General features: G+C 39.9%; 1 protein-coding gene across 1 annotated transcript in view; it reads right to left on the bottom strand.

Moving 5' to 3' along the window:
- Positions 1-8,882: 8,882 nt before the first annotated feature.
- The window catches only part of BEND2 (BEN domain containing 2), a 34,044-nt gene continuing 16,051 nt past the window's right edge, over positions 8,883-26,875 (bottom strand). Inside the window, exons 7-13 of the mRNA XM_031051122.2 lie at positions 25,583-25,687; positions 22,980-23,493; positions 21,655-21,855; positions 20,559-20,680; positions 19,723-19,930; positions 18,368-18,571; positions 8,883-12,397 (exon numbers count right to left, since the gene is read on the bottom strand). Coding sequence (XP_030906982.2) covers positions 12,162-12,397; positions 18,368-18,571; positions 19,723-19,930; positions 20,559-20,680; positions 21,655-21,855; positions 22,980-23,493; positions 25,583-25,687 — 1,590 coding nt within the window. The 3' untranslated portion in view covers positions 8,883-12,161. The remainder of the gene's footprint in view (positions 12,398-18,367; positions 18,572-19,722; positions 19,931-20,558; positions 20,681-21,654; positions 21,856-22,979; positions 23,494-25,582; positions 25,688-26,875) is intronic.

The raw sequence follows: 26,875 nt of genomic DNA, 5'->3' as shown, positions 1-26,875 counted from the left end.
GAGTGACCCTGGATGAGAGACAGTGCCTGTGCCTCTGCTCCCACCACAGCCAGGGCTGTGATGCTGTCCAGTGCCTGCTTCATACCAGGCTGGGTTGAGAGCTGCCTGATGGGAACTGCCTCTTCTGAGTGTCCCTCACCTTCTAGAGCAGGCACAGACCTCTGCTGTACTCACGACACATTACCATAATCGAAATTAATAGAAATAATGAATGCTTCATAATTGTGCAGATTTAATATGCCTGGGAGTCTGATGCTAATATATCAATAGTATAGTTTACAGTGCATCATTGGTATTCTTTGGGAGCCGTGACCTATATTCTGGTATAAAGGATCTTCAAGGTTCCTTTGCAAATAAAAGTAAATGTTAATTAAAGCACTTTTCTTCAAAAGGCTCTCTTTAAAATGACCTACAAGTTCAATATTTGTTTTATGGCGTGCACAGATAGGAGGACTCACAGTCTCACAGGAAATGTCATATGAATTAGGCAGGAAAAAGAAAAAACCTGTAAGGAGGTAAATTCCCTTCCTCAGCACATCAGAATACAGATTTTGGTGATGGGCTACAAGAAGGCTGAAGTGAGAAGGATACCTATTACAGATGGTCGAAACACTGTGTTTTTTACTGCATTAAAGGGTTGGATCAATGTCTCATTTTAGTGAAAAGGATGGCTGAGACATAGAAAAATAGAATATAGTATAACATTTGCATTGCTTTCAGATAGAGGCTTGGAGGCATTTTATTTTCCCTTTCATAAAATTTTCCCTCTTGAAGAAAATACTCTTACCTGACTTATTTGAGGCTATACCTTTCCACACAGTCCAGTACAGTATATTTTCAGTTATGTTCACAATGCACTTGAGAACATGAGATCGCATACAAAATGCAATGCCTTTTGCAGACATGAAAAATGTTCCTCTTTCTGCACAGAACAATTCTTTTTTTTGTGCAATTCTTCCAGTTAGAAGGCCTACTAAAGCTCAGCTAAAATATATGACCTCAGTGTAATATCCTATGACATTTCGATCACCAACAAATGTTCTTGGTTTTATTAAAAACAAACCAAAAACTGAACCCACAGTTCCTGGGGAATCAGACCCTGCTATTGTTCTTCCATTTCTGATGCAAGTCAGGAGATACCAGACAATACGACTTACTGAGTCACCACTTGCTTAGCTGTGCTTGCTTAAACAACAGCTCTCCCAGCTGACCTTTATAAGTTAGAAGAAAGCATAAAAAGACAAAAAAGTGTTCAGTGTTCAAAAACCCAAGTGCTTTTATGTAGCCAGGTATGCTGTGGAGACAGGAAAGGAGGAAAGCAGATGGGTGTCCCATTGGGGTAGAGGTGGAGCTGATTTGGATGGGTTTGTTCTGGCAAGAAAGTGGGGACAAAGAAGGGTGGTTCAAGGCTACAGGGTGTAGACAGAAAAGTAGGAGTCATACTGGGAGGCACTAGATAAATAAAGGAAATTCCTACATTCTAGCAGATAGGATACTTAATCCTAAAATAAGGATAAGGATAAGTAGGACTTCATTGGTAAGCAGGCACGTAGGACTCAGAAATTGATTCAGGACAGGGTGTCCAGCAGCGGTCTGCTTCTTTCAGCACTTTTTCTTTAACTATCCTAGAATCCACCAAACATAAGATGGATTACACTTTATAATATAAGCCTCCTGAGGGGATGCTGCTAAAAGGCTGTCAGCAGAAAGAAAAAAAAGTGTTCGAAGTGTGCATGTAGGGTTAGGGACCCCACATTTCAACTCATCTGCAGCTGGAGAAGAGATGCATTTGCATTTGTTCCCCTTTCTGAAGACCTGATATTCATTACAAAAGCTATTTTAAAATAGCTCTAGCTTAAAACTTTTAATTCACACTTAACCCGTGCAAAATTAACAATTTTATATACCTATACTTCAAACAATCTTGCGTACCTCCAGAAAGATCTGCAGAGAGATTATATTGAGTTTCAGTTGGGGCTGAGTCAGCCCTTCAAATAAGGCCAGAATTTACTTGATTTCTGTAATGCTGATGGGCTCCCTGGTCAGAAACTTTTGCACAAAACATTGTGGATAGAAACAAAAATAAAGTGACCCCTTAGCCCAGAAAGCTTACTTGTCGTGGTTTCAATGTGCTTCATGTCTGTGAGTGGCTGTTGTTAATGATCACTGTCATTTTCCTGACATTTAACTGAATGGACTGTCTTTGGAGAAATTAAGACAGACACGGGAAATATCTTCATAATCCAAAGTTCTGAAGATTCTGTTTCTGCATTTTACAAAGCAGTTAGGATGACTAACTGGTTGCTATTGTGACCATATTCTTAGATGACTGTGACAGAGGGGAAGCTGGGGCTTTGGCTCACATTCCCTCAGCAGAGATTTGTGGTAGCCTCAGGCATCATCACTTCTCTTGGTCTGTGTTTCTGCCTTCACAGAAGTCAGCAGAAGAACATTTGGGCAGGCAGCTAGACCACTGCAGAGTCCAGGGTACTTGTGTAAGCTCTTGTTTGTGTGTGGTTCCAGGTCCCATGGCAAATTATGAACTGGAAGGGGTAAATTACAGTTGTGACAAGGTCAGTAATCCCCATAAGGAAGAAACAGTTAAATTTGCAAAGCTTGGCTGAGTGCCCACAACACCCATTTCCTACATTTGTGCCTTGTGATCACCTGATGAATTATTGTATTTTTTAATTATTATTATTAGAATGAAGCTGTTATTTGCTAACCCACTTCCTGATCCTTCAACCATGTCTCCATAGTTAATCTTTCCTACTTTAAGGAATAATAAATAGGATTGAAGTTACACACCCAGATGCCATTTTCAGAACTGGTCACAGATTCAAGTATTGGTGTAATGAATTCAAAGCCAAGCACAAGCTTGACTAGATTTGCCTCCAGACTAAGCAGGACTGAGTTCTGCTCACAGTATCTAAGAAATGGCTTTCTTAGGACAAGTGTATTTAAAATGAAATTGAGAAAAGCTGCAGAAAAATGGAAGGTTTCAGTGCTGAGGGTGTGGGCATTTTTTCCTTTTATAAAGGATATGCTATCTTTGTTGTTTTGTCATAGGAAAAATTTACTGTTGCTGCAGTTATAAGAGGGAGAAAGAAATTACATTAAAAAATAAAGATTACCTTACATTAAAATTACATTAAAAAATAAAGATCTCCATGTAAAAACACCTCAGTGGCTATGTGGAAGAAAGTAAAGATTTTTACACATATTTGCTCGTGTTTACCTCTCCTTCCAGTGAACACTGAAAGTGCAGGTCTATAGAACTACATCCTTAAAAGTATAGGGGACAAAATGTGCTCAACTAACACCTCCACGAGATCATGCAGCAGAAAAATGATCCTCACTTACAATCCAAATACATGGAAAGACGGAAAGAATGTTTTATGGAAAACTATCTCACTGGAATTTAAAGAAGAGTTCTGCAACGTGTGGAAAACAAATATGCTTTAATAGGCTGCTGCTTTCAAGGACTGAATTTATTTCCAAGAAGGTCACCACCATAAAGCAGAAAACGAACTCTTTTTTCATAGCAGCAGCAAAAGGGGAACAGAAAATAGCGACACTTAAATTTTATCTTTGACCTCCTAGATGAAGTGCCAGTTCATTGTTGGCAGTTTCTTGTTTTGTGGTGTCTGCCTTTTTTGGTTTTTTTAACGTTTCTTAAAAACCCAAACCAAGCCACCTCTGTATTCTTCTGACTTTTCTTGCTTTGTAGTCAATAAATTATCTATGAAAACATTTAAATAAAACCACTCATGTCAGTAATACTTTACTATTAATTTCTCAGTGTTTTCACCTTTATCTGACAATTGGGAGAAAAAAAAAACCCCACATGCCTACGTACTTAATTTTCACGTCCCAAGCACCTGAATGCTGTGTTCACTTTCCTACAGCCATTGAAATATAGTCATATGCAACAGTCAGTACAACACACCCCCCAGTGTCAACTCAAAGAGCTTTCCCTTTACTTCTAAAATTTCCTGCCTGTGTAAGTAGTAAGGGAAAGGAATTTCCTTGTGGATCAGAAAATAAAGCAAATCCCTTTCAGCGTATTTGTTGCCAAACCTAAGTGAAGATTTACGCTCTGGGCAATAAGAACCAAAGTAGGATGTCGTACAAGAACTGGTCTCAAAATCCAGTTTACTAAACCCATTGCTTGCAGACCCTAAGCATTCTTCTGTGATAATGCAGACCTCAGAAAGCAAACTGATGACACAGGCCTGCCATTCTCATCAGCTTTCATGGCTCAAAAAAAGTGAGGCAAAACAGGACTGGATAACAGAAGTGAACAAGGTAAATAATGTATTGTCTAGTAATGGGTGTTTCACACAGCAAGCAGACAGGAAGCTCAGCTGCCTACAAGGGGCCTCCTCTAGATCATGTTCTGGATGCCATCACCAAGCCCTCAAGCAGCCTTTGGAGTCAATACCTTTGAGAACAACCTGAATAAGAGAACACCCTAAATTCCTAGAGACTCAGGCTTTGTCTATATGCAGTTTAAAAGTGACCTGAACAGGCACTAACTGGCATAAGAAGAGTGTACATCAAACAAACCATGTTTGCAGCCACCTGAGCTTTAATTCCTGAGAAGCATGCACTAAACTAAGAAATTTAGGACATTCATTAAAGAAAGACATGCACAGAATCCTATTAGCAGTATAGTTTTTAATCTTTGGTCAGCAGCCTCTGCAGCCAAACAGCAGCTTTTGCAGGATTTCACATTTGGTTAGGCCCCTTCCTTTTCTCAAGTCTTTTTGGCACTTGGTACAGTTTCACTGTCACATCATTCTAAAGTCTTCCTGAAGCTAGAACACGGGTCTGTTTCAGTAAGTTCACCTGTCTGAATACTTTGGGATACAGTAACCTCCCACTTCTGAAAATCCCCTCAGTTTGGGCTGTTTTGTTACCCTCTGTCATGTAACTGCAACCCTTCCTATGTCAAACTAGACACTCGATGGGATTTTTTAATGCCTTCTAGCCTACAGTATTGTTATACTGCCTTCTGAAACCTGATTCTACAAGCAGGAAGATGTCCTTCTGGACAACCTGTGCTTCCTTCACAAAGTTCTGGGAATTTTCCAAACACCGTGCTCTTGCTTGCCCGCCGGGGTGCTGGAGTTCTCTTCCTCGGTGGGGTTTATGAAGCAAATGCCACCTTGTAAAACTCATGTTAGCAGATGCAACGCCAAAGAATCTGCTTGAGGCTGTGAGAAAAGAGGATGCTGATCCTGATGCTCCATCGCCCCCGCATTTTATTGCTCATACAAAACTGTATGAGAACAGTTGTCCCATGCGTTAAAAGGCTTACAGATGATGTTAAAAGTAACTAAAATAGTAAAAAAATACCATATCACTGAACAAACACAACCAAACTCCGATGATTTTTAAATGGAAATTCTTAGCCTTAAAGGATAAAGCTGAGCTAAGAGTGAAACCAAAATCAGATTCTCAGAACTGCAGCATTCTGTCAGATTGATTAATTTCCTTCAGACAGGGTGGTTTCTGGTTTCCCAGAAAAACGTTTGTCCCTCGGTAGGTGGTGCTGTCGCCCTTCAAGACACCAAGGAGTAAGATGCAGCCTTGTTTCTAGTGCAGAAGTGAATTTCTTGGAATAGCATAATCAATGACACCTCACCATTTAAGGGGGAAAATAAAGAAATAAATAATAGCTAAATAACTAAATCTATCTACTCTGAACCTGTAATACTTAGATAAGTTCACAGTTCACATGGCATGTAAAGTCAGCAGTTTCCATCTCACTTCACATACCGATATCATCATACCACATACTGAACAACAAAGTGACTGTACAAGACAATTAAAAAATTATGACATTGCTATATAGATAAAGTTAGAAATTAAGAACTGCAGAAATATTTAGACCTTTCTGTGGCATATTCTAAATCAAACAAGCATGTCCATTAAGTGCTCTGAACTAACACTTGAATGGAAAACAATGGTATCAGTATCATTCTAAGAGATGAGTTCTAAAGCTGAACGTGCCTGTGAGATGGGTTATTTACATACATGTTGTGAAACCTCAAAAATTTCTCAACCTGAGCCCCAAGGGACACCAAGAGGCCTTAGCCACCCTGAGCAGCCTGCCTGCCACCCATCTTGGACTGCAGACCTGATTTGTTAACGCTGTCTGCTCTGGGACTGTTGGTGACTCCTGTTAGTCACCACCTCAGCCCTGATCAGAGGACCCTGTTCAGTAAAGGTCATGGTGCTGCCTGTGCCATGGGTCCTCTCCCTCACTGGGGGAGCACCACTCCAGCTGCTCCCTGACATGAAGTGCAATGAACTATATTCGTTTGTTAGACAAGACATGTAGTGATCCATTTCACAAATACATGAGTCATTCACACTGCAACAGGCAGGTAAGGAAGAACAAACTATTTCCTGGAGACTTACCTCTCAACTCCCACTGTCCTGGGTTCAGCTGTAACAGTTATTTTTCTTCTTCTTAGCAGCTAACATTGTACTGGGTTTTTGATTTTAGCCTGAGAACAATGCTGACCAAAACCACGACACCCACAGAAACCATTAGGCACAGGGAGACCAATGAAGGTTTGCTCTCTTCACTTGCTCATGCAATAACTTACATTCTCCAGCAATGTGGGAGCAAGCCCTAAGAAATCTGCTGGAAGAATTTGCCCAAGAGCAGGAGAAGATCTGACACAGAGATATATCAGTCACCCAACAACTCCTTCAAGGATCAAAACTTTAGAAACAAGAAGAAAAACTCCAACCAACACCCCCCCCCCCCCCCCCCCCCCCCCCCCCCCCATACCACAGAGGGAAGGGAAAGGCACTCCCTTGCAAATTTTTTCCAACTAATATGGAAGTGCCATGCTGGAAACAGAATTATTCAGTTGTTGTTCCTGGAAGATTTATTCATAAGACCAAAGTTCTGGTCATTAATACATCAAGACCCAGGACTGCAAGGCTGATTTACACAAAACCAAGTGGGAGCTGGAGATCAGGAGAGAATTTTGCCAATTCTCTGCCAATGTCTAGGGTCAGTCCTAAGACAGAAATTAATTAAAAAGTATTTTAATATTTATGTAATATATATATTTTTTGCATATCAGTTACATATGTAATTATTATCTCATATGCAATACTGCATGCACCTCCATTCACAAGGCTACAACATCAAGATGCATCAAGAAAGCTAAATCTTTTACATGTTACCAGAAAACACATAGCAGACCCGACATGAACAGCACTAGATCAGAGAGCCATCAAGTACCAGCTGAACTATGAAATATCAACTGATAAGTTGAGTATCTGGACAAACTGATAAGTCCAGAAATGTCAGTCACACACTTTAGGGACAGCTATTAGGAATACATAGATGGAGGACAGGTGGTGATTTCTCAGTGTTTCATGAGCGATTACCTTCCAGCCCTGTTTTACTCCCCAAACAAAGACTCAGAAAGAAACTGATTCCAGACCCTGAATAAGGTCTCATCTACTAAAAATGCACCAGTTTAAAGGAGTGTCTTGAGAATTCCTGCTGCTTTGTGGAAATCTCTGCTACAGATAGGTCACACAAAGCTGCAACTAACAAGTGAAGTCTAAAAGGAGTTTGCTTTGGGTACTGAATCAGTTAAGGCAGTCTAAATTTGGAAATCAGAAGGTCTCCTCAAAGACCTGGTTCTTGACAGATCAAAAGAGTCTTTTCAGATTAAATCATACCTCAACTGTAGATTCATGGTGCAAGAAATACTTCACACACAGGTAGTCAAGGAGCTATGTGCTAGTTTTATTTGTAAAATACTTTATTCCTAACAGCAAAATATTCTAATTTTATTTTATAAAAGTTAGAAAAAAAAATACATTTGAAACAGAAACAAGAAAACTATTTCTACTTTTATTCAATTCTCTTTTCAATATGGAAGCCATAGGTATGCACCACACTAACAGATTTCAGTGCCAGACAGGTCATTCAATAAATAGATCATTCTACCATTAAAATCTATGAACGACAGTGAAAAAGTATACTACTGAAAAAATATAGCATTTTTGGCTTCTTCTGAGGTCTGGAACTAGTAATATCTACACACAACAAAGTTCTTGGCATTTACAAGAATGATTGTTTATAACAGTAACAGCAGAATTTGTTAGTAATAAACCAGAACAACCAAATTTTGCAGTACAACATTTCTAGTAAAATAATTAAAAGTCAGAAATTCAGGCTATTTCTTAAATCCTACAGAAGACTTCTGCAAGGAGGTTGTAGGTGACATTTAAGTTACTAACTTCATATCTGATAAGGCCATTGCATATCCTAACTTTCAATAAAAAAGCTGATCCTGTACTGTATATAATAAACACTGCCTGTTCATTATGAGTTGAAGCTAAAGTGAGAACAAGTAACTCCACTATTTTATCCTATTGCTAACAAAAGAACAAACTATGAAACCTTTGCCTCGGAGAGGGCATATTTAGTTAAATCTTGCTCTGCTATGTACACAGGCATAATTTTGGAAGCCACCACTGCATCAGCTTGCAGAGTTGAAACTGGATCCCTGCATCAGCCTTCTGAGAAGTTTCTTTCTGTGAAAAAGCTGGACACCTGAGACAACACTTGAACACAACGCAAGTGGCAAAGCAAGCTTACCTTAGCCAATACGTAGACAGTAAGAAGACTATGTGACCCATGCTGGAAAAACAAGTAACAGAAAGGCATATACCAAATGCTTCCTCTTTTGTAAACAAGAAACAAACAACCAAAACATCCACACAACCAAAAAACCCCAAACAACAAAGAACCCACCCAACAAAGAGAGCCATTAACTTCTGTGCAGTTACTGCTGTGCAATTTCAACTTAAAAATGAAACTGAGGGGACTACAAAACTGAATATGAGTTATTTTTATTTATTTTCATGAGTTCAGCATCCAAGTGTTTTTCAAAGTTTGTTTGGTTTTTTAATACATAATTCAGCACACTAATAAATATTAGTGTTGTGTGGCCAGAAAGGGCATATTTATTGTTGCCAATAACTTCTTCCTCTAAGCGACAGAGGAGTGAACAAGGAGAGGGGCTTTGCTGACCTCATACTCACCTACAACAAGGGCCTGGTTGAGAACATGAAGGTCATAATCAGCCTTACCTCAGTGACCTTGAGATGGTGGAGTTCAGGATCCTAAGGGGAGAGAGTAAAAAGCAGGCTCACAATCCTGGACTTCAGCAGAGCGGACTTTGGTCTGCTCCAAGATCTGCTATGAAGAGTCCTATGGGATTAGGACCGTGGACAGAAGATGGCCCAGGAAAGTTGGTCAAAATTTATGGATCATCTCCTCTAAGCTCCAGAGGGAGCCATCAAAATGAACAAGTCCAGCAAAAATGCCAGGAGGCCTGTGCTGAACCAGGAGCTTCTGGACAAAATCAAAAGAAGCATACAGAATGTGGAAGAAAAACCAAGTAACCCAGGAGGAATGCAGTGACATTGCCTCAGCATCCAGGAGTGAAGTCAGGAAAGCTTAAGCCCAGCTGGAACTAAAAGTGGCCAGGGATGTCGAAGATAGCAAGAAGAGCTTCTGTAAATACACAGGTGACAAAAGGGTCCACTGCTGAATGACACAGGGAACCTGATGACAAAGCACACAAAAAAGGCTGAGAAATTCAATGCCACCTTTGTCTCACTTTTTATGAGTAAGATTGGCTCTCAAGAATCCAGAGACCAGGGGGCAAGGCTAGATCAATGAATATACACTGGGTGGAAGAGGATCTGGCCAGGTAATCCATAAACAAACTAGACATGTATTAAGTCCAAGAATCCTGATGGAATGAGCCCATGAATGCTGAGGGAGCTGGCTGATGCCATTGCAAGGCCACTCTTGATTAATCTTTGATTGATAAAGGTTTAATGGGACAAGTGTCCAAAGACAGGGTGAAAGCAGATGCCACTGCTGTCTTCAAGAAGGGCAAGGAGGACTTGGGGAACTACAAGCCAGTCAGCTGTACCTCCATTCCTGGGAAAGCGATGTAACAGCTAGTCCTAGAAACCATTTCCAAGCAGATGAAGGACAAGAATACTACCAGGAGTAGTCACTGCATGGCTTCAACTAAGGGGAAGTCACAGATGACCAACTTGACAGGCTTCTAGGATAAAATGACTGGTAGATGAGAGAAGTAGCATGAATATTGTCGACCTGGACTTGAGGAAAGCCATCAACACTGTCTCCCATAAGATCCTCACATACAAGCTGTTGATGTACAGGCTGGATGAGCAGACAGTAAGGTGGATGGGAAACTAAAAAAGTCAGGGCCCAGAGAGTGGTAATCAGCAGCACAAAGTCCAGATGAAGGCCTGTAAGGTACCATCTAATGTACTAGCGAAGTACCCCAGGGATCAATACTGGATCTGATCCTGTTTAACATCTTCATTAACAACCTCAGTGATGAGACAGAGTGTACCATGGGATGTTCTAGTGGACATTAAGTTGAACATGAGCCAGCCACATGATCTTGCTGCAACGGTGGCTAATGGTACCCTGAGCTGCATTAGGACGATGCTGCCAGCAGGGCTCAAGGAGGTGATTCTTCTCCTCTTTTCAGCACTTGTGAGGCTGCCCATGGAGTGCTGGGTGCAGCTCTGGGCTCCTCAGTACAGGACTGCACAGACTTACTGGAAAAAGTCCAAACGGCTACAAAGATGATGACAAGACTGGAGCATCTCTCCTGTGAGGAAAGGCTGAGAGAGCTGTGACTGTTCAGTCTAAAGAAGAAATCGTTCAAGAGGGATCTCATCCACATATATAAATACCTGAGGGGAGGTTGCAAAGAGGACATATAGCCAATAGGACAGTGCCCAGTGGCAGGACCAGAAGCAGTAGATACAAAACAAAACACATGAGGTTCCATCTGAACATCAGGAAACACTTTTTTTTTTTTACTGTGACAATGATTGAGCCCTTGCAGCAGTTGCCCCAGAAGGCTGTGGAGTTTTCAACCTTGGAGATATTCAAAAGCAGTCTGGACACTGTGCTACACAATTGGCTCTAGGTGGCCCTGCCTGAGCAGGAAAAATGTATCAGATGACCTCCAGACATCCCTTCCAACCTCAACCATTCTGTGACTCTGCAAATTAAATTTTGAAAGATGTGCAGTGGTTAACAACGGCAGGGTGACAAGTCTTTAGAACACCAGTCTACCCACACAGCAAAGCAAACACTTTTAGCTTTGTAGACCTGAGTATTAAAAACTACGCTTATTGAGTTTGAGAAGGCATGCCACTGATGCTGATCATCTCTGACTACATACCAACAGTACAGCATGTGCTCTCAGTTGTAACTGAAGGTCCAACTTGAAGGCGATTGAAATTATTATTTCTCAAATTGGTATTAGGATCCAAATCCTCTAGATGGAAGTTGCAACAGATTTGCATCTTGTGGACATCCACACGAGATGATGAGACGTATACCACTGAACAGCAGACCAAGGCCCTGAAGAAGTATTTTCTTTCATTTTCATAAAGAAAAAAACAGAACCAACCATCAAACCGTTTGTTCTGGATGTTTCCCCTGTGCTTTTGTAGAGCTAAATCTGAGCAAAGAAAATATTACCAACTGTAATTACATTTTTGCCTGCCTCTTTCCTTATTCTACAACAAAGACTGCTGTAGGAGGCAAAAAAGGTAAGCAACATAACAAGTCAGCTGGGTGCAGGATTCATTTTTTTTCCTTTCTGCATTAGATATTTTGGCTTAAAATATCCAACTGTCAAAGCAAATTTCATTCCTCACACAAGAGATAATTTTACTGGTTATGAGTCTTCCTCTGAGGAGGACCAATCATTCCACATTTCTATATGCTTCTGCTGACTTGATGCACAGTGCATCTTTTCTAATTAGATTAATGTTTCAGAGTCAATGAATCATGAGAAGAAAAGTGCTTTTAGGAGAGAGCACATTGCAAATGCTGCAGGGAACAGTGGAAGTAATTTCTGAGGAGCACACATGCTACTTATAAAAGAAGTTACAGTTCCGAAGTCTTCTGCTAACTTTGGTCTCATGAAATAATAATATTCCATGCGGCTGACAACTCAGTATAATACGACAGCTTGATGCAACAGGCTTCTGTGTGGGGTTTATAAAACCACTAAACTAGGATTTGAGACACATATTAAAGAGCTTCAGTCCATGAGATTGATAGTGTCACTTTCAAATGGCTTCACTGAAGTGGGACTCTGTGGAGGACTCTTTGCACTCAGTGGTGGCATGGTCAAGACCTTCTGGCGGATTCCAACTGTGGCCTTTTTATGGTCATGTCTGAGACTGCGGATTGTGCTGTTTATGGCAGCAACACATGCCTTCCAATCATATCCAGTTTCCTTTAGATCAAAGGATGGATAATTCTCTTGAAGAAAGTCTAAAAATAATCAAGTATATAATAGTGAGTTATGAATCATTTATGGAAGCTATATACTCTGTTATTGGTGTAATTAAGCCATAACAAGTGCATGCTACCAAAACAGGACAGCTAGGCATATATAAGGCTTGAAAAGCAAAGCTAGAAGCAAATATTCCCTCCCTCCCCTTCTTTTTTTTGATTTGGAAAAGGATAACAAAAGGTCTAAGCATAAAAGCAAAATTTGCAAAGAAGCATGTAACCATGTATGTGGGCTTGATCCCTTTAAGTGCTGAATAATTTCAGCTTCTAATGCAGTCAACCAGGGCAAAGAAATCTCAGGCTCCATTTCAAAATGATTGTTATTCAGCAGGACCAATCTCTCCTTCAGAGATCTCCAACAACTATAGTCACTAAAATGAAACAGAGCAATTCAACATAACACAGCTTTAGAGGAACAGTGACAGAAAAACTGCAAGAGTTTGTTCCTTACCATACTGCAACAAGATCAATAAACAGATACTCAAGTTCAGTAGTAATGGGATAAATAAGGTAAGACTACAGCACTTCCCCCCCCCCCACAAGCAAAATGCATAGCTTTTAAAACAGATATTATTTTTTAATTATTGAGTGATTCTCTTTCTGAGCTTAGCTGAATTACAGGTTTTCTTCAAGCAAGTCCTTAAAAGATATAAATAAGCACCAAAAGGAAATTTCAGCTATAATTTCAAATCAAATGCAACACTGCTTCTACTTCTCTGATTAGCATCTAGATTTACCTTAACAGAATGAAAGGTATAGCTAGTTGATATTATGCCAGTTTTGTTCTTCCATTGCTCTCATATACTAGCAAGTAAAAATCTAATATAGTATCATTGTTTACAGGTGATATTTTAACTTGCAGCATGGGTCTGAAGGAAGAAAACAAACAAAGACTTGTGCTCTTGCAGTTTACTCTGCTCCAGCAGGGGCAAAAAGGAAAGCGAGAGCACCTTGGGTTCTTTTATTCCCAGTCTGCTCCTGTAATAAACTATGCTGACAAAGGACACACAAGCTATTGGCTGAAGCAGCAGCTGGGCTCTCTTTGCTTCCATCCCCAGCAGTGAATTAAATAAAAAGCTTGGCCTCAGAGCTACAACACATAACAGGGATTCCTTATACCAGGCTGTCCTGGGTTCAGCAGTAGCAGTCACTTTTCTCCTTCTTAGTAGCTGGTGCAGTGCTCTGGTTTTGACTTTCAGCCTGGGAACAGCGCTGATAACACCAATGGTTTTAGTTGCTGCTCAGTAATGCTTACTGTGACCAAGGACAAGGAAGAAGCAGAGACAGGACACCTGACTCAAACTAACCAAAGAGGTATTCCATACCACAGTATGTCATGCCCACTGTATAAACTGGGGGCAGTTACCCAGAAGGGTTAGATCACTGCTCAGTCAGGCTGGGTATTGGTCAGCGGGTGGTGAGTGGTTGTATTCTCTTCCCTTGTTATCTCCCTTATAATTATTATTATTGGTGGTAGCAGCAGTGATCTGTGTTATACCTTAGTTACTGGACTGTTCGTATCTCAACCCATGGGAGTTGCATTCTTTCGATTCTCCTCCCCATCCCTCCAGGAGTGAGGGGGAGGAAGGTGTGGGGAGTGAGAGAGCAGCTGTGTGGTTCTGAGTTATGGCTGGGCTTCAAACATGACACAGGCCAACAGAATCATTGTACATGGCCCACAAAACAAGTTTTTAAATTATGCCTTTTCTATCACAGAAATTGACCAATTGTAGGGACTATGGTAGGGGCTATGTGGAACCCCTTCCTGCTCAGCAGGGTTACATTCAGGCCATGTTATAATGTTAAAGAAAACAGGACTAGGGGACTGCTCTCTGGCCCCACAGCCAAGTGACATGGCATGGCTGCAACCACGACACAGAGGACTTTGTCTCTCTTCTGGTCTGGAGCCTACATGGTGTTCCTGAGGCCCTAAGACACACCTGCATCTTTTGAATGCTTATTAAGCTCAAGATGTCATGAAACAAAATATGTGCATATCTGGAGATGCTTAAAGTGGCAAAGCTTCCCAGGCTAGTGGTGAAGGAATATCCACAGTCTGGGAAAGCTCACTCTTATGTACTGCCTTGCCATATTGGGAATGGTTTCTGGCATGCTCTATCCCTCAAGCCATACCCACATACCAACCCAGAGAGTGAGAGCCCCAGCCACATTTTATTTAGCACTACTGCTGTGCCCTCAGAGGCGATCTTGCCACACCTGCAGAGCTGTTAGGCTGCACTGTCCAGATGTTAATGACCCTTTCAACTTCCCTGTGGTCCAGACATGGAGGAGAAGCAGTTTCAAGATTTGTTAGGAGATGCATGTTGCAAAAAAGTATGATGAATCACAGAAAAGCTCAAGTCAGAAGGGACCCATAAGGATCATCTAGTTCAAGTCCCTTCTCCTCACAGTGCTCCCTAAAACTAAATCCTATGACCAAGACTGCTGTCCAGACTAGCATAACTAGTCAAATATGCAACCTTACTACCTTAGTGATCACTATCCCATAGTGATACCATGAGGAAATGGGAGGAAGTAGAACACTACATCAAGCCAGTGCTGTTGGGAAATTTTGAAAGCACTCCACTATCAAACTACCTATCATCTGGGATCCAGCCCAGTAAATAACATTGCCCAAACAAAATTTAGAGAATGCACATATTTTCTCTTTAGATCTCTCACAGAAAAAAAGCTGATTTTTACAATTAGAATATGACAAGAAAACCTAAAATTAAAGGTGGAAAGATTTCAATATTCCATAACAAAACCTTTTCAACTATGTTTAACTCTCTGAGATACTGTTATAGTCACAGAGCATATGGCCACCAAAAACATGATAATCTTTCCCCCCACCACCACTGTTTACGGTGGCCATGCTTAAATCTCTGCCAGATAATACGAAGTTTTCTTCTGTGTGATAATCCATACACCCTTTTCTACCTATAACCTACTTCACGTTCCTCCTCACATGCTACGTAACTGTTATGCTAATTCTACTTGTCAACATTTCTGCTGTCTTTATCCAGCCTTACAGGAGGGACCAAATGAGACTAGCAGAAGACTCGCCCTCAGGTGGGAGGGAGCATGGATCAGTGTTCCAGAAGTCTTAATGCTGAAGCCAGAACAATACAGAAGGCAAAACATCTGCTACTATTCCAACCATAACATACTCTCCCTCTGCTTCTGGAACAGCATTTGCAACTAGGGTGAATAATACCAATTTCCTGAAGAAATCCTGGATACGCATAAGCTGAGGAAACTGTGAAACTGTCCATGTTCATACAACAGAACAGGCTGCTACATGTTATTTTAAAAGACATCAGTAAAAATTGTTATTCAAAGAGCTCAAACAGGTCTAGTTCAAAATACTGCCTGTTCAGTTGGCAGCAGTCTGTATCCAACTGCAGCTTCTAAACAACTAAACAATTTGCCAAGACCTTTCCTCTCTATGAAGCCTCTGAGGTGAATAGGGACAGCCAACCTCTGATGCCTCACAAAGGCAAGGCACTTGAATCCCTTTTTTTCCAGTCAAAGTCATTCAATCTGTGAAGGACCTTGGGAGATTGCTACTCCATGCTTCTGCCCAAAGCAGAGACAACTCTAAGGTCAGATTAGATTGCTCAGGGCTTTGCTCACTGAGGTGTGGAAAAAGGCACAACCTCATGGCGCAACGTGCTCCAGCGCTGGACTGTCCATCCCTATGGGGAAAAGGAGTCTGCTCATATTCAGTCTGAACCTCTCATTTCCACTTATGCCTGTGGTTTCTTACCTCCCACATTCAATGCTGCTAACAGCTTGACTCTAGAAGGAGTCTGCTGAGAGGAGAGACAGTGGCAGATGGCTAATAAGTCCCTTAGAACCTTCTCGTTTCTAGACTCAGTAAACCCAGATTCCTCACTAGGCAGGTGCACTAGTTTCATGTCCCTTCTGGGGGCCTTTCAGCTTTATCAGTATCTTTCTTGAACTAGAGGACTCAAAATCTGACACAGTAATCCAAATGCAAACTCATAAATGCTAAACAGAGGGCAAACTTTCCGTTGATCTCCTGCCTGTGTGCCTGTTAATAATGTCAAATGCAAACTTGGTGTGTGTTCTCCATTTTCTCCAAGGCATAAAGATGTTAAACAGGCCAGGTAAAAGTGCTGCCTATTCCCAACCACCACTACCCACAGGCTTGAGAAACCTTCATAGAATCGTAGAATAGTTAGGGTTGGAAAGGACCTTAAGAATATCTAGTTCCAACACCCCTGCCATGGGCAGGGACACCTCACACTAAACCATGTCACTCAAGGCTCTGTCCAACCTGGCCTTGACCACAGCTATTTGCGTGAGGCCATTCAGCCAGTTCTTTATCCACCAAGTGGTCCACCTATCAAATTGATGTCTCTCCAATTTAGAGACAATGACGTCATGTAGGACAGTGTCGAACACTTTGCACAAGTCAGGTAGATGACGTCAACTGCTCTACCCATGTCTATCAGTTCTGTAGCCCCACCACAGAAGGCCACCAAATTGGCCAGGTAGGATTTCTACTCAATGGAGTCATGGGGAAGACTAAGGTAGAGGAGACACTGAACACCTCTGCCCAATCTGACTCTGTTGTTACTAAGTTACCTGCCCCATTTTGCACCCAGCCTACTCCTTGATCAGTCTTTTATGATTAATGTTGTGGTAGAAGCTGCCCTTGACATTCCTTGCAAGTATCAACTCTGGCTGAGCTTTGGCTTTACTGACACCATTCCAACTCTCAGGCAAAGTTACTGTCCTGATTTCAGCTGGCGTAATTTTCTTCCTATTATCTGGTATAGTGCTGTGATCTGGATTTAGGATAAGAATAATGTTGATAGCTCACTGATATCAAAAACAGATATTCCATACTATATGATGTTATCCTCAGTATATAAACTAGGGGAAGAGTTGGCTGGGGACTACTGCTCAGGAACTGGCCGGGGTTCAGTCAGCAGGGGATGAACAACTGCTCTATGCATCATTTGTTTTGTATATTCCAATTCATTTATCAGCATTATTTTCCCTTCTGTTTCTGTCCTACTGCCTTATCTCAACCCACAGATTTAATTTTGTACACCAATACTCTCCCCTATCTCACTGCAGAGTGACACACTTAAGGTGAGCAAGAGGCTGTGTGGTATCTAAAAAGATACCTGGCAGATTAAGCCACAACAGTTGCTAAACTCTGCTTCATAAGCTCTCCTTGCTTCTAAGCTCTCTGTACTGCATTTTTATTTATTTTTTTACACTGGAGCTCAGTTGTGGATCCACTGCTTAGCTAAACTTGTCCCCCATAACTCTACCAGTTCTCCTAAGTGTCAGGACAGACTCTCTTGTGCTTGCAGAAAGCTGTCCTTAAAGGTCTGCAAACTTTCCTGAGTTTCTCTTCACCTCAGACCTGTCTCTTACAAGTCCGCACCTATGCATTTCCTGAATAAGCCGAAGTCTAGTCTAAGTTACATGGTCTATACTCCAACCTTTTAAACTCTACTCAGGATCTTGAGGTCCATTATTTCATAGTCTTTACAGACAATACTGTCACTGATTATCACACTCCAACCCTTTTTGTCAAAAGTGCCATAACCTGCTGTGCATGACCTCTGGTTGGCCTACCTAGCCCCTGTATCACAAAATTATCCCCAACACCCTCCAGAACCCTCTAGGACTGCTTCCATCTCTGACTGTGTTGCCCTTCCAAGCAGATGCCAGAGAGACTAAAGTATCATCATACAAACCAGATTTGTGCTCCAGAGACTTCCTTGAATTACTTTAATGTAACTCCATCTACTTTCTCTCTGCTTATTCCACTGCTTACACTAATACGTGCAGAATAGTTACACAGACTTATTTCTGAAACTGTGGTTTGTTCATAGGACACAAAATTAATCATTCCTGTTATTTTCTCCACATTATCATTTGAAAAGAGATTTTCTTACTCACCTCTGAGAGCATTAATTCTGTTGCAGTCCAGTGGGCTCATGCCACGTTCAAGATTACCATATACATTGCTTTTTACCAGCACATCTTCAGTGAACATATGACGAATTAGGTAGCGAGCTGACAACTCTGGCCGAGACTTCCCCTTAGCTACATAAATGACTGAGAAAGGCAACTGAACATTGCGCCATGGACTCCCAAGAAGTTCTAAAAATGACAGAGGGAGTAGAGAGATTTTACTTCTCCAATATTAACTGTGCTTCAAAGTGGCTGTATTACAGTAAAACTAGGACACAAAAAGCTCTTCCCAAAATTACTGTACTTGCTTGGCAAGACCAGGGTAAAACTGTAACACTACATCTAATAGTAAAATATAACATGTTGCAGACAAATTTCCAAGTAGCAAAAAAAACCCTCCCTGTTTTTCAGCAACATCACGGCACTTCTGATATACTTTCAGCAGTGCTAGCAATATAACTTGCATTATTAATGATCACTATCTAAATTGTTTAAATCTCAAAAGAGGATGCTATTCCACTTAGATAATTAAAGTTCTGCTGTTTCAATGGTGTTTAGATCCTGGAAGTAGAAACTGAAAAACAGGATCAATATTTTTAACTACTTCAATCTGACTCTAGTAAAAACATTAAAAAAAATATATATATAAAATGTGGATAGTAACTCATGTCTGTGGGATCAGACTAACAAATCTTGGGTCCAGAAGCAAGTCTGATAGAGCCCAAAAGTGATCTAATCAAATAAATTATTTCAAAGGTCAACTAATCTCAGTTCATTTTCCTGTAAGTTCTCTAGAGTATCACATGCTGTACGTGGAATTTTTTCCAATGCATTTGTATCTTGTGCATTTTTATTAAAAAAAAGTTATAAAGGCTGCTTTAAGATTCTTATTGTCCTAAACAGTTAGTTTTACAGAAACATGTGCTTTTCTTCTGAAACTGCAATACCATTCAACAGATATTCTGAGTCAGCTTACTCCATTCAGGTAGAATAACTACCAAAAAACCCCCCAAAAAACAAAGCCCCACCATACCCAACCAAAATCAGGGCAACTACAAAATAATTCTTGAAAAATAATTATTCAGCGAAACTGAACAGAATATCTTACAGATTAACTTTCTAGTCTCAGAGTGGGTATGCCTTGTGGGACATTGGTAGAGGCCAGCCGTCAGTTTGCTCTCATGAAGACCTACCATATATACACCAAGTCACTGCTTTAAAAGTCCCACAGCTTAGCAAATCCCTATACTACACAATTTCACCTACAGTAGCATCTTCTGCCTCTCACTGCCCATCTAAAATGTAACATACATCCAGAAGATGAACATTTCTTAGTTTACCCATAGGTTCCAAAGATTGCGGTTTCTTGATCGAAGGTGCGTGGAAAGCTTCTGGAAACCTTTCCAATCCCAAATTCTGCAACATGTCAGTTGTGGCCATTTTCTGAGAGTTTTGAGAATTGCCTTCACTATCCTCATTACAATTTAAATCTACACAATGAGATTTATCTGGAGCATCAGTCACTTTTTCCTTCCCTTCAGCAGTCTCCTGAAACATTACACGAGGTTAGCACATATACTGGGAGAAGCCTACCAGTTTTCTAAACAGTGCTCCAGTTCATTTCTCGTTTAGTATAAATTAGATTCCAGATATTTACAATATAGTACTCCTAAATTTCAACCATGAAAACGATACTAAAAATTCACAGACTTGTACAAAGTTTTTTAGAATCACAGGTAAATGGGAGTTACAGGTGTTCTGGGTGTGATGTTTCAGACAATATAAAGTTGAAATGCATAGCTGGATATATCTGCAGGAAATCCTGTGAAAATGGTGCTAGTAGCTACATGTTTAAGCTTGCAATCAAATCTGTCACTACTTCTGAGCAACATTTACAGTGCTTTCCTTTTAGCATTATAGGATGCTATGTGTACACATCTCTTAACTGAATGCTGGACACAGGAACAGGAAGATGCAGAGCAAGAGAAAGGGATATGCCTCCAGTATTGATCATATAGAACTAGTGCTGAAGTCAGCAGGCCTATGCTGAGCAATGCAAAGCAAGAACCCAAGGAATTTCCATTAGAGCACTCCTATGATGAGAAATTCCAATAATTAACTTGAGAAAGAAGCACTAATTTTGTACTTAATACAGCATCACCTTGAGACAACTTACTGGGTTTATTTTCGTTTCAGAGCGTAAACAGCGGATCATAGCATTGACATTTGTGATACAGGTTTTCCAGTCTTTTCCATGTTCACTCAAATCATAGTTTGGAAAATTAGTTGCAAGAAATTCTGCATACAAAACAAAATCTTTTAAACCTTGTGAAAAAATGTGACATTTAAAAATAATCTCATTTAGAAAAAGAGAAATTTAGAAAGAAATGCTTCATGTTTACTGTTCCTTGTTTAGAAGCTTTAGCTTGTCAGCTTTAACTACAGAGAGATAGTAAACTTGTGTTTTGAAGCTAAGCAGCACTATGAATTTAACATGTGCAGCGATGCATTTTTGCAGTGTTGTGAATAATGCTTTTATTACTAAGCATTTTCAGGTAGAATTAGAGGAAAGGTGTGATTTACCATACTAACTTAAAAAAATGCCAAAAAACAAAAAACCAACAAACACCAACAACGCCACACCCTACTAAAAAAAAAAAAAATCAAAAAAACCCAGAGACAAGGTCATGCTGATGGTGCAATTACTTCACATGGCTTAAATAACCTCCTGCCTTTTAAACAGGAAGAAGGAGGTGTATGGTTTCACACGTATGTGCCATGGGATTTTTGTGAAGAAAGGCCTTGACACTGGGAAAAAAAAAATTAAAAAACTGTCCTCCCACCTTTCCTGTTTCTCAAACAAGAGAAGTGAACAGAACTTAAAAGAAAGAGTATTTAAGAATCACCAGTTAATGCTAATCCGAAGTATATCATGACCAAAAACTCACCACAAAATCCATGCCACACAAACACAGAATAAGTTGCAATGAAAAATTTAGAAACCATCAGAATGACTGATGAACATGAAATACACAAAGCTAGGAGAAATCAGAATTGGTTTATCCACACTGGAGAAAAATGAATATTGAGAACTGCGAAGCAGGAATTTCAAAACCAAAAGACAGCGGAGTGGAGCTGGACACTGACATTATCAGTTCACCAGTTGCTAGAAAATGATTAGCAGAAACATACAGAGAAGGACTCTTGTAAATTAGAAACTCTGTTAAGTATTGAACAAGCAAAGCTGTGTATTTCCAAAGGTAGCAGCATACCTCTCACTGCAGCAATTTTGTTTGGATCCAGTGTTCTGCGCCCTCGTGCACTCACTCCCATAATGCTGCACAGCAACGTTTCCTTGGGGAACAAGACACGAACTAAGTAGCGTGCCGCGTATTTCGGTTTAGTCTTTTGCCGAGCTTTCATCAGATAGGTGCCAGGAACTCTTACATTTCTCACTGGGTCACCAACAAATTCTTTTGTAAAACATGAACATTTAAAGAAAAAACAGTAATTAAAAACCTCATGCAATTTGTTAAAAAAGAATATTTTTTCAAACTCTCTCTTGACTCTGCAGTACTCTGGTCAATGTTTTCTACTACACCTAACTCCACTATGTATCACTTATCTTTACTCTTACAAAAGCAGCTTTAAACTGGAATGGTAACAAAAATATCGTTCTTATTCATGTTAACCACCAATTAACTGAAATAACACATAAGAAAATGCATTAGACATGTAAGAGTTCAAAATATTCAGACTGGCCTATTTTACAGAACTACATGTTTTCAAGACAATGGCCCATGAAGAATGGCATAATCAATACATAGTACTGCTAAATCACACACTGTTTACAAATTCACAGATAGATATCTACTGTTCATGCAGTTCTTCAGCTGTATGAACTTATTTTTTTAGACCAAAAGCAACCAAAGCCTCATAGCTTAGCCTTCTACATAACTCGATATTTATACTTGAGAAAGAAATGCATTAGTTTTCAAAAGATGGTGCTATTTTATATGTGCTTGCTTATTATAATGAACAATCTACAGAATTTTTCATTTTCTGTGGAATTCAGTATTTTGAAAGAGACCAAACATTGGAGGATGTGAGGATAGAAATGATTTTGCATAAACAAAATCCTCCACAAGAATAAAACAATATTCCCTTCAGGCAAGTTGCTTTCTTAAATGCAAAACATGTATACAGGCATGTGCCTCACATTTTGTCTTTGTAAACATACACATAGCATGCATGCATTACTTGTGACATATACACAGGTTAAAAATAGGTTACATCAAGTGTATCAAGACAGAAAGATGGCCTAGTCCTAAAAGAAACCAAAGGATGCACTCTAGATTGGGGTAGTCTATACAACTGTATGTACACTGCAGAGATTTTTAAGTGATTCCTGGCATGTTAAACATTCCCCTGACCTTTGCTTCAAGTATTTTAAACAGTATTCCATTACAGAAATGCTTGTAAGGCAGCCAGTTCTGCTCCTTTGCTAAATAACAGTAGACTTCGTTAGGCATATTTTTTTATACAAGCAGCAGTATTTTAGCCTTTGTTTCTGAGTATTTATTACACAGGAACTCACCAAAACTAGGATTGATGGAGACTGAAGATGATGGTAGATCGTTACTAATGTTCACACTCCCAGGTGCATTTCTGTAGTTCACCATCATCACATTATTTCCCAGACTGGCCTCAGATGGTGCTGGCATGAATGACGATGCCACTGGTGATGATGCAACATGGACAGTACTTTCCAAAACACTTGCTACAAAATTTGATTGTGCAGAAAGGTCAGGCATCCTTTTGTTTGTTGTGCATGATGAATGCAATGAATGTGCAGAAACTATAGCGGGAAGTGCTGAGCTCTGACTGTGAACAGGCTGTTGTGATTCAAGCTGAAGACTCTGTTGAACATGTTTTATTGTGGAATTGACGTGAACGTGGCTGTTTTGTAAAGCAACCCTTATGACTGGGCTCTGCCTTCCTTGTCGTGGTGAAGAAAAATGAGGACTTGGCTCCCTTTCCATGGATTTTTGTACTCTTATTTTTCCTTGGGGCAGATGACTGGAACTTCTGTATGTAAATCCAACTGGTTTCTGCAAATGTGATTCAGAAAACAATTAAAAAGCTATATTAGACATATCTGGTAATTTTTTTCTTTTACAAACTAGGAAGACTACATTTTAGTAATTATGCTATTGGCAATAGACTCTTAATTACAATATTAATTGTCATGAAGTTAGTACTATTATTTTTTTGCCTTCCCTTTATTTTCTTTAATTCTTGCTTGTAGTACCAACACTAAGAGCTTATCTGGTCAGCTTCAACATTTCCCAATTTGCTTCCACCTGGGGTGTTGGCACAATTGCTTTCTAAAAAGCCAGGGAAATATATAACGAGAAAGTTAGCTTTGTAAAGACTCTTAAAATGAACTTGATAAAAAAAAGAACAGGCAAAATAACATTTAAAATTTGTCAGCCATTGACCCAGTCTGCTGAATTCTCAAGGGATGTCTCACTGCCATGTTAGCTTCCCTCTAAACAAGAAGGGAAACAATTCACTTTGTCTCCTGGCTGCCTCTTCCTTCTTTACTTGCTAACTCAAATCATTAAACATTCAGATCTCATCTACAACGGAAGATTCGAAAGAGACTAAGACAGATAAAGGGACTATGTTTTCCAAGGCTTGGGGTACTCTTACTGAAAAACATATGCACCCTAAAGCATGTGTTCTAGTTCAAAATACAAGTCATGGAGCAGGAGCTACCAAATGGAGCTGGCAGGCATGGCTTTAGTATTGTTGTTTCTTTTGTTTTACTTTTTGTATCTTTGTTTTGTTTGCATTTTTTGTTTACAGAAATCCGATTATATTCCACTCTAGTAGCCATTAAAAATATGACCTAAAGAAAGGCTTATGCACCAGAAAGTTTGTCCATTTCTCCAACTATTGATCTAATGAAAAACAAAACAAAAAACCTTTACTACCAACCTTTCCTTATTTATATCGTTAGCCCATCACACACACAAAAATGGTACAGCTATTTACAAAATTAAAAAAAAAAAAAAACAACCAACCTACAGCATTCCTGATGGTTTTAAAAAAGAACCTAAGAAAATGGTTGGCAGGCTGCATTTGCTGGCTTCCCTCTTACACCTTATACTGATAAAACGAAAGTCTTCCTCAAAAAAAACCCTAGCAATTCAGGACACTTTTAATCTGGACATTAAAGCAGCTGCCATCCCACATGATCAGAAGGGAGGGTAAGAGCACAGATGTCAGAGGATCCAAGTGTAGCTGACAAGCGCAGTTGGCTCCCCAAATCTCATAATTTTGGGTGTGTAGACAGTGCAAGCTTAGAGTTGTCAACAAAAATGCATTCCCAAATAAAACGTAGCACCCTATACAACATGCACAAGGGTGTCATCACTTTTACCCACCCCTAAAGAAGATGGGTAGTCTTGGCATCTCCTGGCAGCAGAATCACCTCTGCTACATTAAAAGCTTTGCAATATTGTTGATGAAGAAAGGTCATTATTGATTTTATGACCTTCTTCAAAAATCATCTGTTACGTTTTCCTTTAAAAGAGCATAGTTATAAGTACTGATATCCTGTCTCCTTTGTTAAAAGTGGATTGACCATATAGGAACAAAATGGATAATGTACACTCAATACCAAACTTTCTTAAAAAAATTGCATCTTAAAAAAAGGCATCTTATTAAAAGAATAAAATTCTATGCCATAATGAATATGAGACCGCACTGCTGAGGTCTAAAAATTGGTTAGTCAATTGAACCAGCCTGTGCAAGTGATGTATGAACTCTCTTCTAACCGCAGAAACCAATGAGAAAGTAGACCACATCTCATATAGCAACACCACCAATCTACCCAAGTTTCAGATGTAACCTACACAATCCATTTCTGTTCATTTCAATACAAATAGAATTTTACGGCATCCTGAATTTGATGGGTGCCACTCAGTGATCACTAGTCAGCAACACCACAGGAGACTGAAGCTGGCATATAGTAAGAAATCTAAAATAATTTAACCAAAATGGATTTTAAGTCTGCTACTTTGCTATTAATTTTAATCTTGGTGAGAGGATTTTTTTTTTAAAATAAGCATTAGAGGAAGTGGGAAAATTAAAGTGAAAAAAAAAAAAAGGCCTTAGGTTTTTAATACTCACAGGTTTGAGCAACAGTGGCTTTACACAAGTATGCTGCATTTCTGAGACTTCACGATGAAGCAGGTCAAATTTTTTATCCAAGTTCTGAATTGCATCATACATGGCCTGACAACACACACAAGAGTTAGGACAGTATTCTTTCACAAGAACCCAATTTAAACCTGAATAAATCAAGAAAGTTGAATTAAGAGCAAACTTCCTTCCCAAAAAGTAGGTCAGATCTTTAGGTAATATACTGTCCTGGTTTGAGCAGTAGCAGTCATTTTTCTCCTTCTTGGTAGCTGGTGCAGTGTTGTGTTTTGACTTTCGGGCTGGGAACGGTTGCTGATAGCAAACATGTTTTGAGTTACTGCTCAAATGTTTGGTTTGTCCAAGGCCTTTTCTGAGCCTCATGCTCTGTCAGGTAGGAGGGGAGTCCGGGAGGGAGGAGAGATAGGACACCTGACCCAAGCTAGACAAAGAGGTATTCCATACCATAGCACGTCATACCCAGGATGTAACCGGGAGAGACCTGGAAGGGCTGGAGCTCTGGGGGGATGGAGGAGGTATCGGTCGGTGCTCGGTCGGGCTGGGTGGGGTGAGTTATGGGTCGGTGGCTGGTGAGATGTTGTATTCTCTTCTCTTGTTATTGGCTTTATCATTATTATTTATAGTAGTAATGGCAGTAGTGATTTGTGTTGTGCCCTAGCTATTAAACTGTGCTTATCTCAACCCGTGGGGGCTACATTGTTTGGATTCTCCTTCCTAACTCTCCTGGAGTCGGGGGAGCAAAGGGGGGGAGTTAGTGAATTAACAAGCTGTGCGGTTTGGTTTTAAACCACGACATATACACATTCTGTAAGCATATTAAAGATCAATTTAGATACAAAATCCAAATACCAGTAGTAAATATCACACAATAAAAAGAATTCTCAGAGAAGTTTACTCTTGTGACTTTAATGTGTCTGACACTTAAATGTTGCTCTTCCTGCTTCCAGCAGATGTTTAATTTGTACCTATTCGGTACATTTCATTTTACATTGAAAAGATACTGACAAGTTCTAAGGCAAATCAGCTATAATATGTTATTAAGTCACAATAAGCTTCCAAGTACACAGGTAGAAGGCTTATAGGCAGAAAATTGAAATGGATTTCTATACCACCAATGGGAAATATATTTAGAAAAATATTATTTGTAAAGTAAAAATCCTAACTGGCATTGTGTGTGTCCAGTAATATCAAAGACAACAAGAAGGGCTTCCATAAGTTCAAAGGTGACAAAAGAAAGGCTAGGAAAAATGTGGTCCCACTGTG

This window comes from Melopsittacus undulatus, chromosome 2, assembly GCF_012275295.1.
Source record: "Melopsittacus undulatus isolate bMelUnd1 chromosome 2, bMelUnd1.mat.Z, whole genome shotgun sequence".
NCBI classification, from domain to species: domain Eukaryota; kingdom Metazoa; phylum Chordata; class Aves; order Psittaciformes; family Psittaculidae; genus Melopsittacus; species Melopsittacus undulatus.
This window is presented reverse-complemented; position numbering and strand designations above follow the sequence as displayed.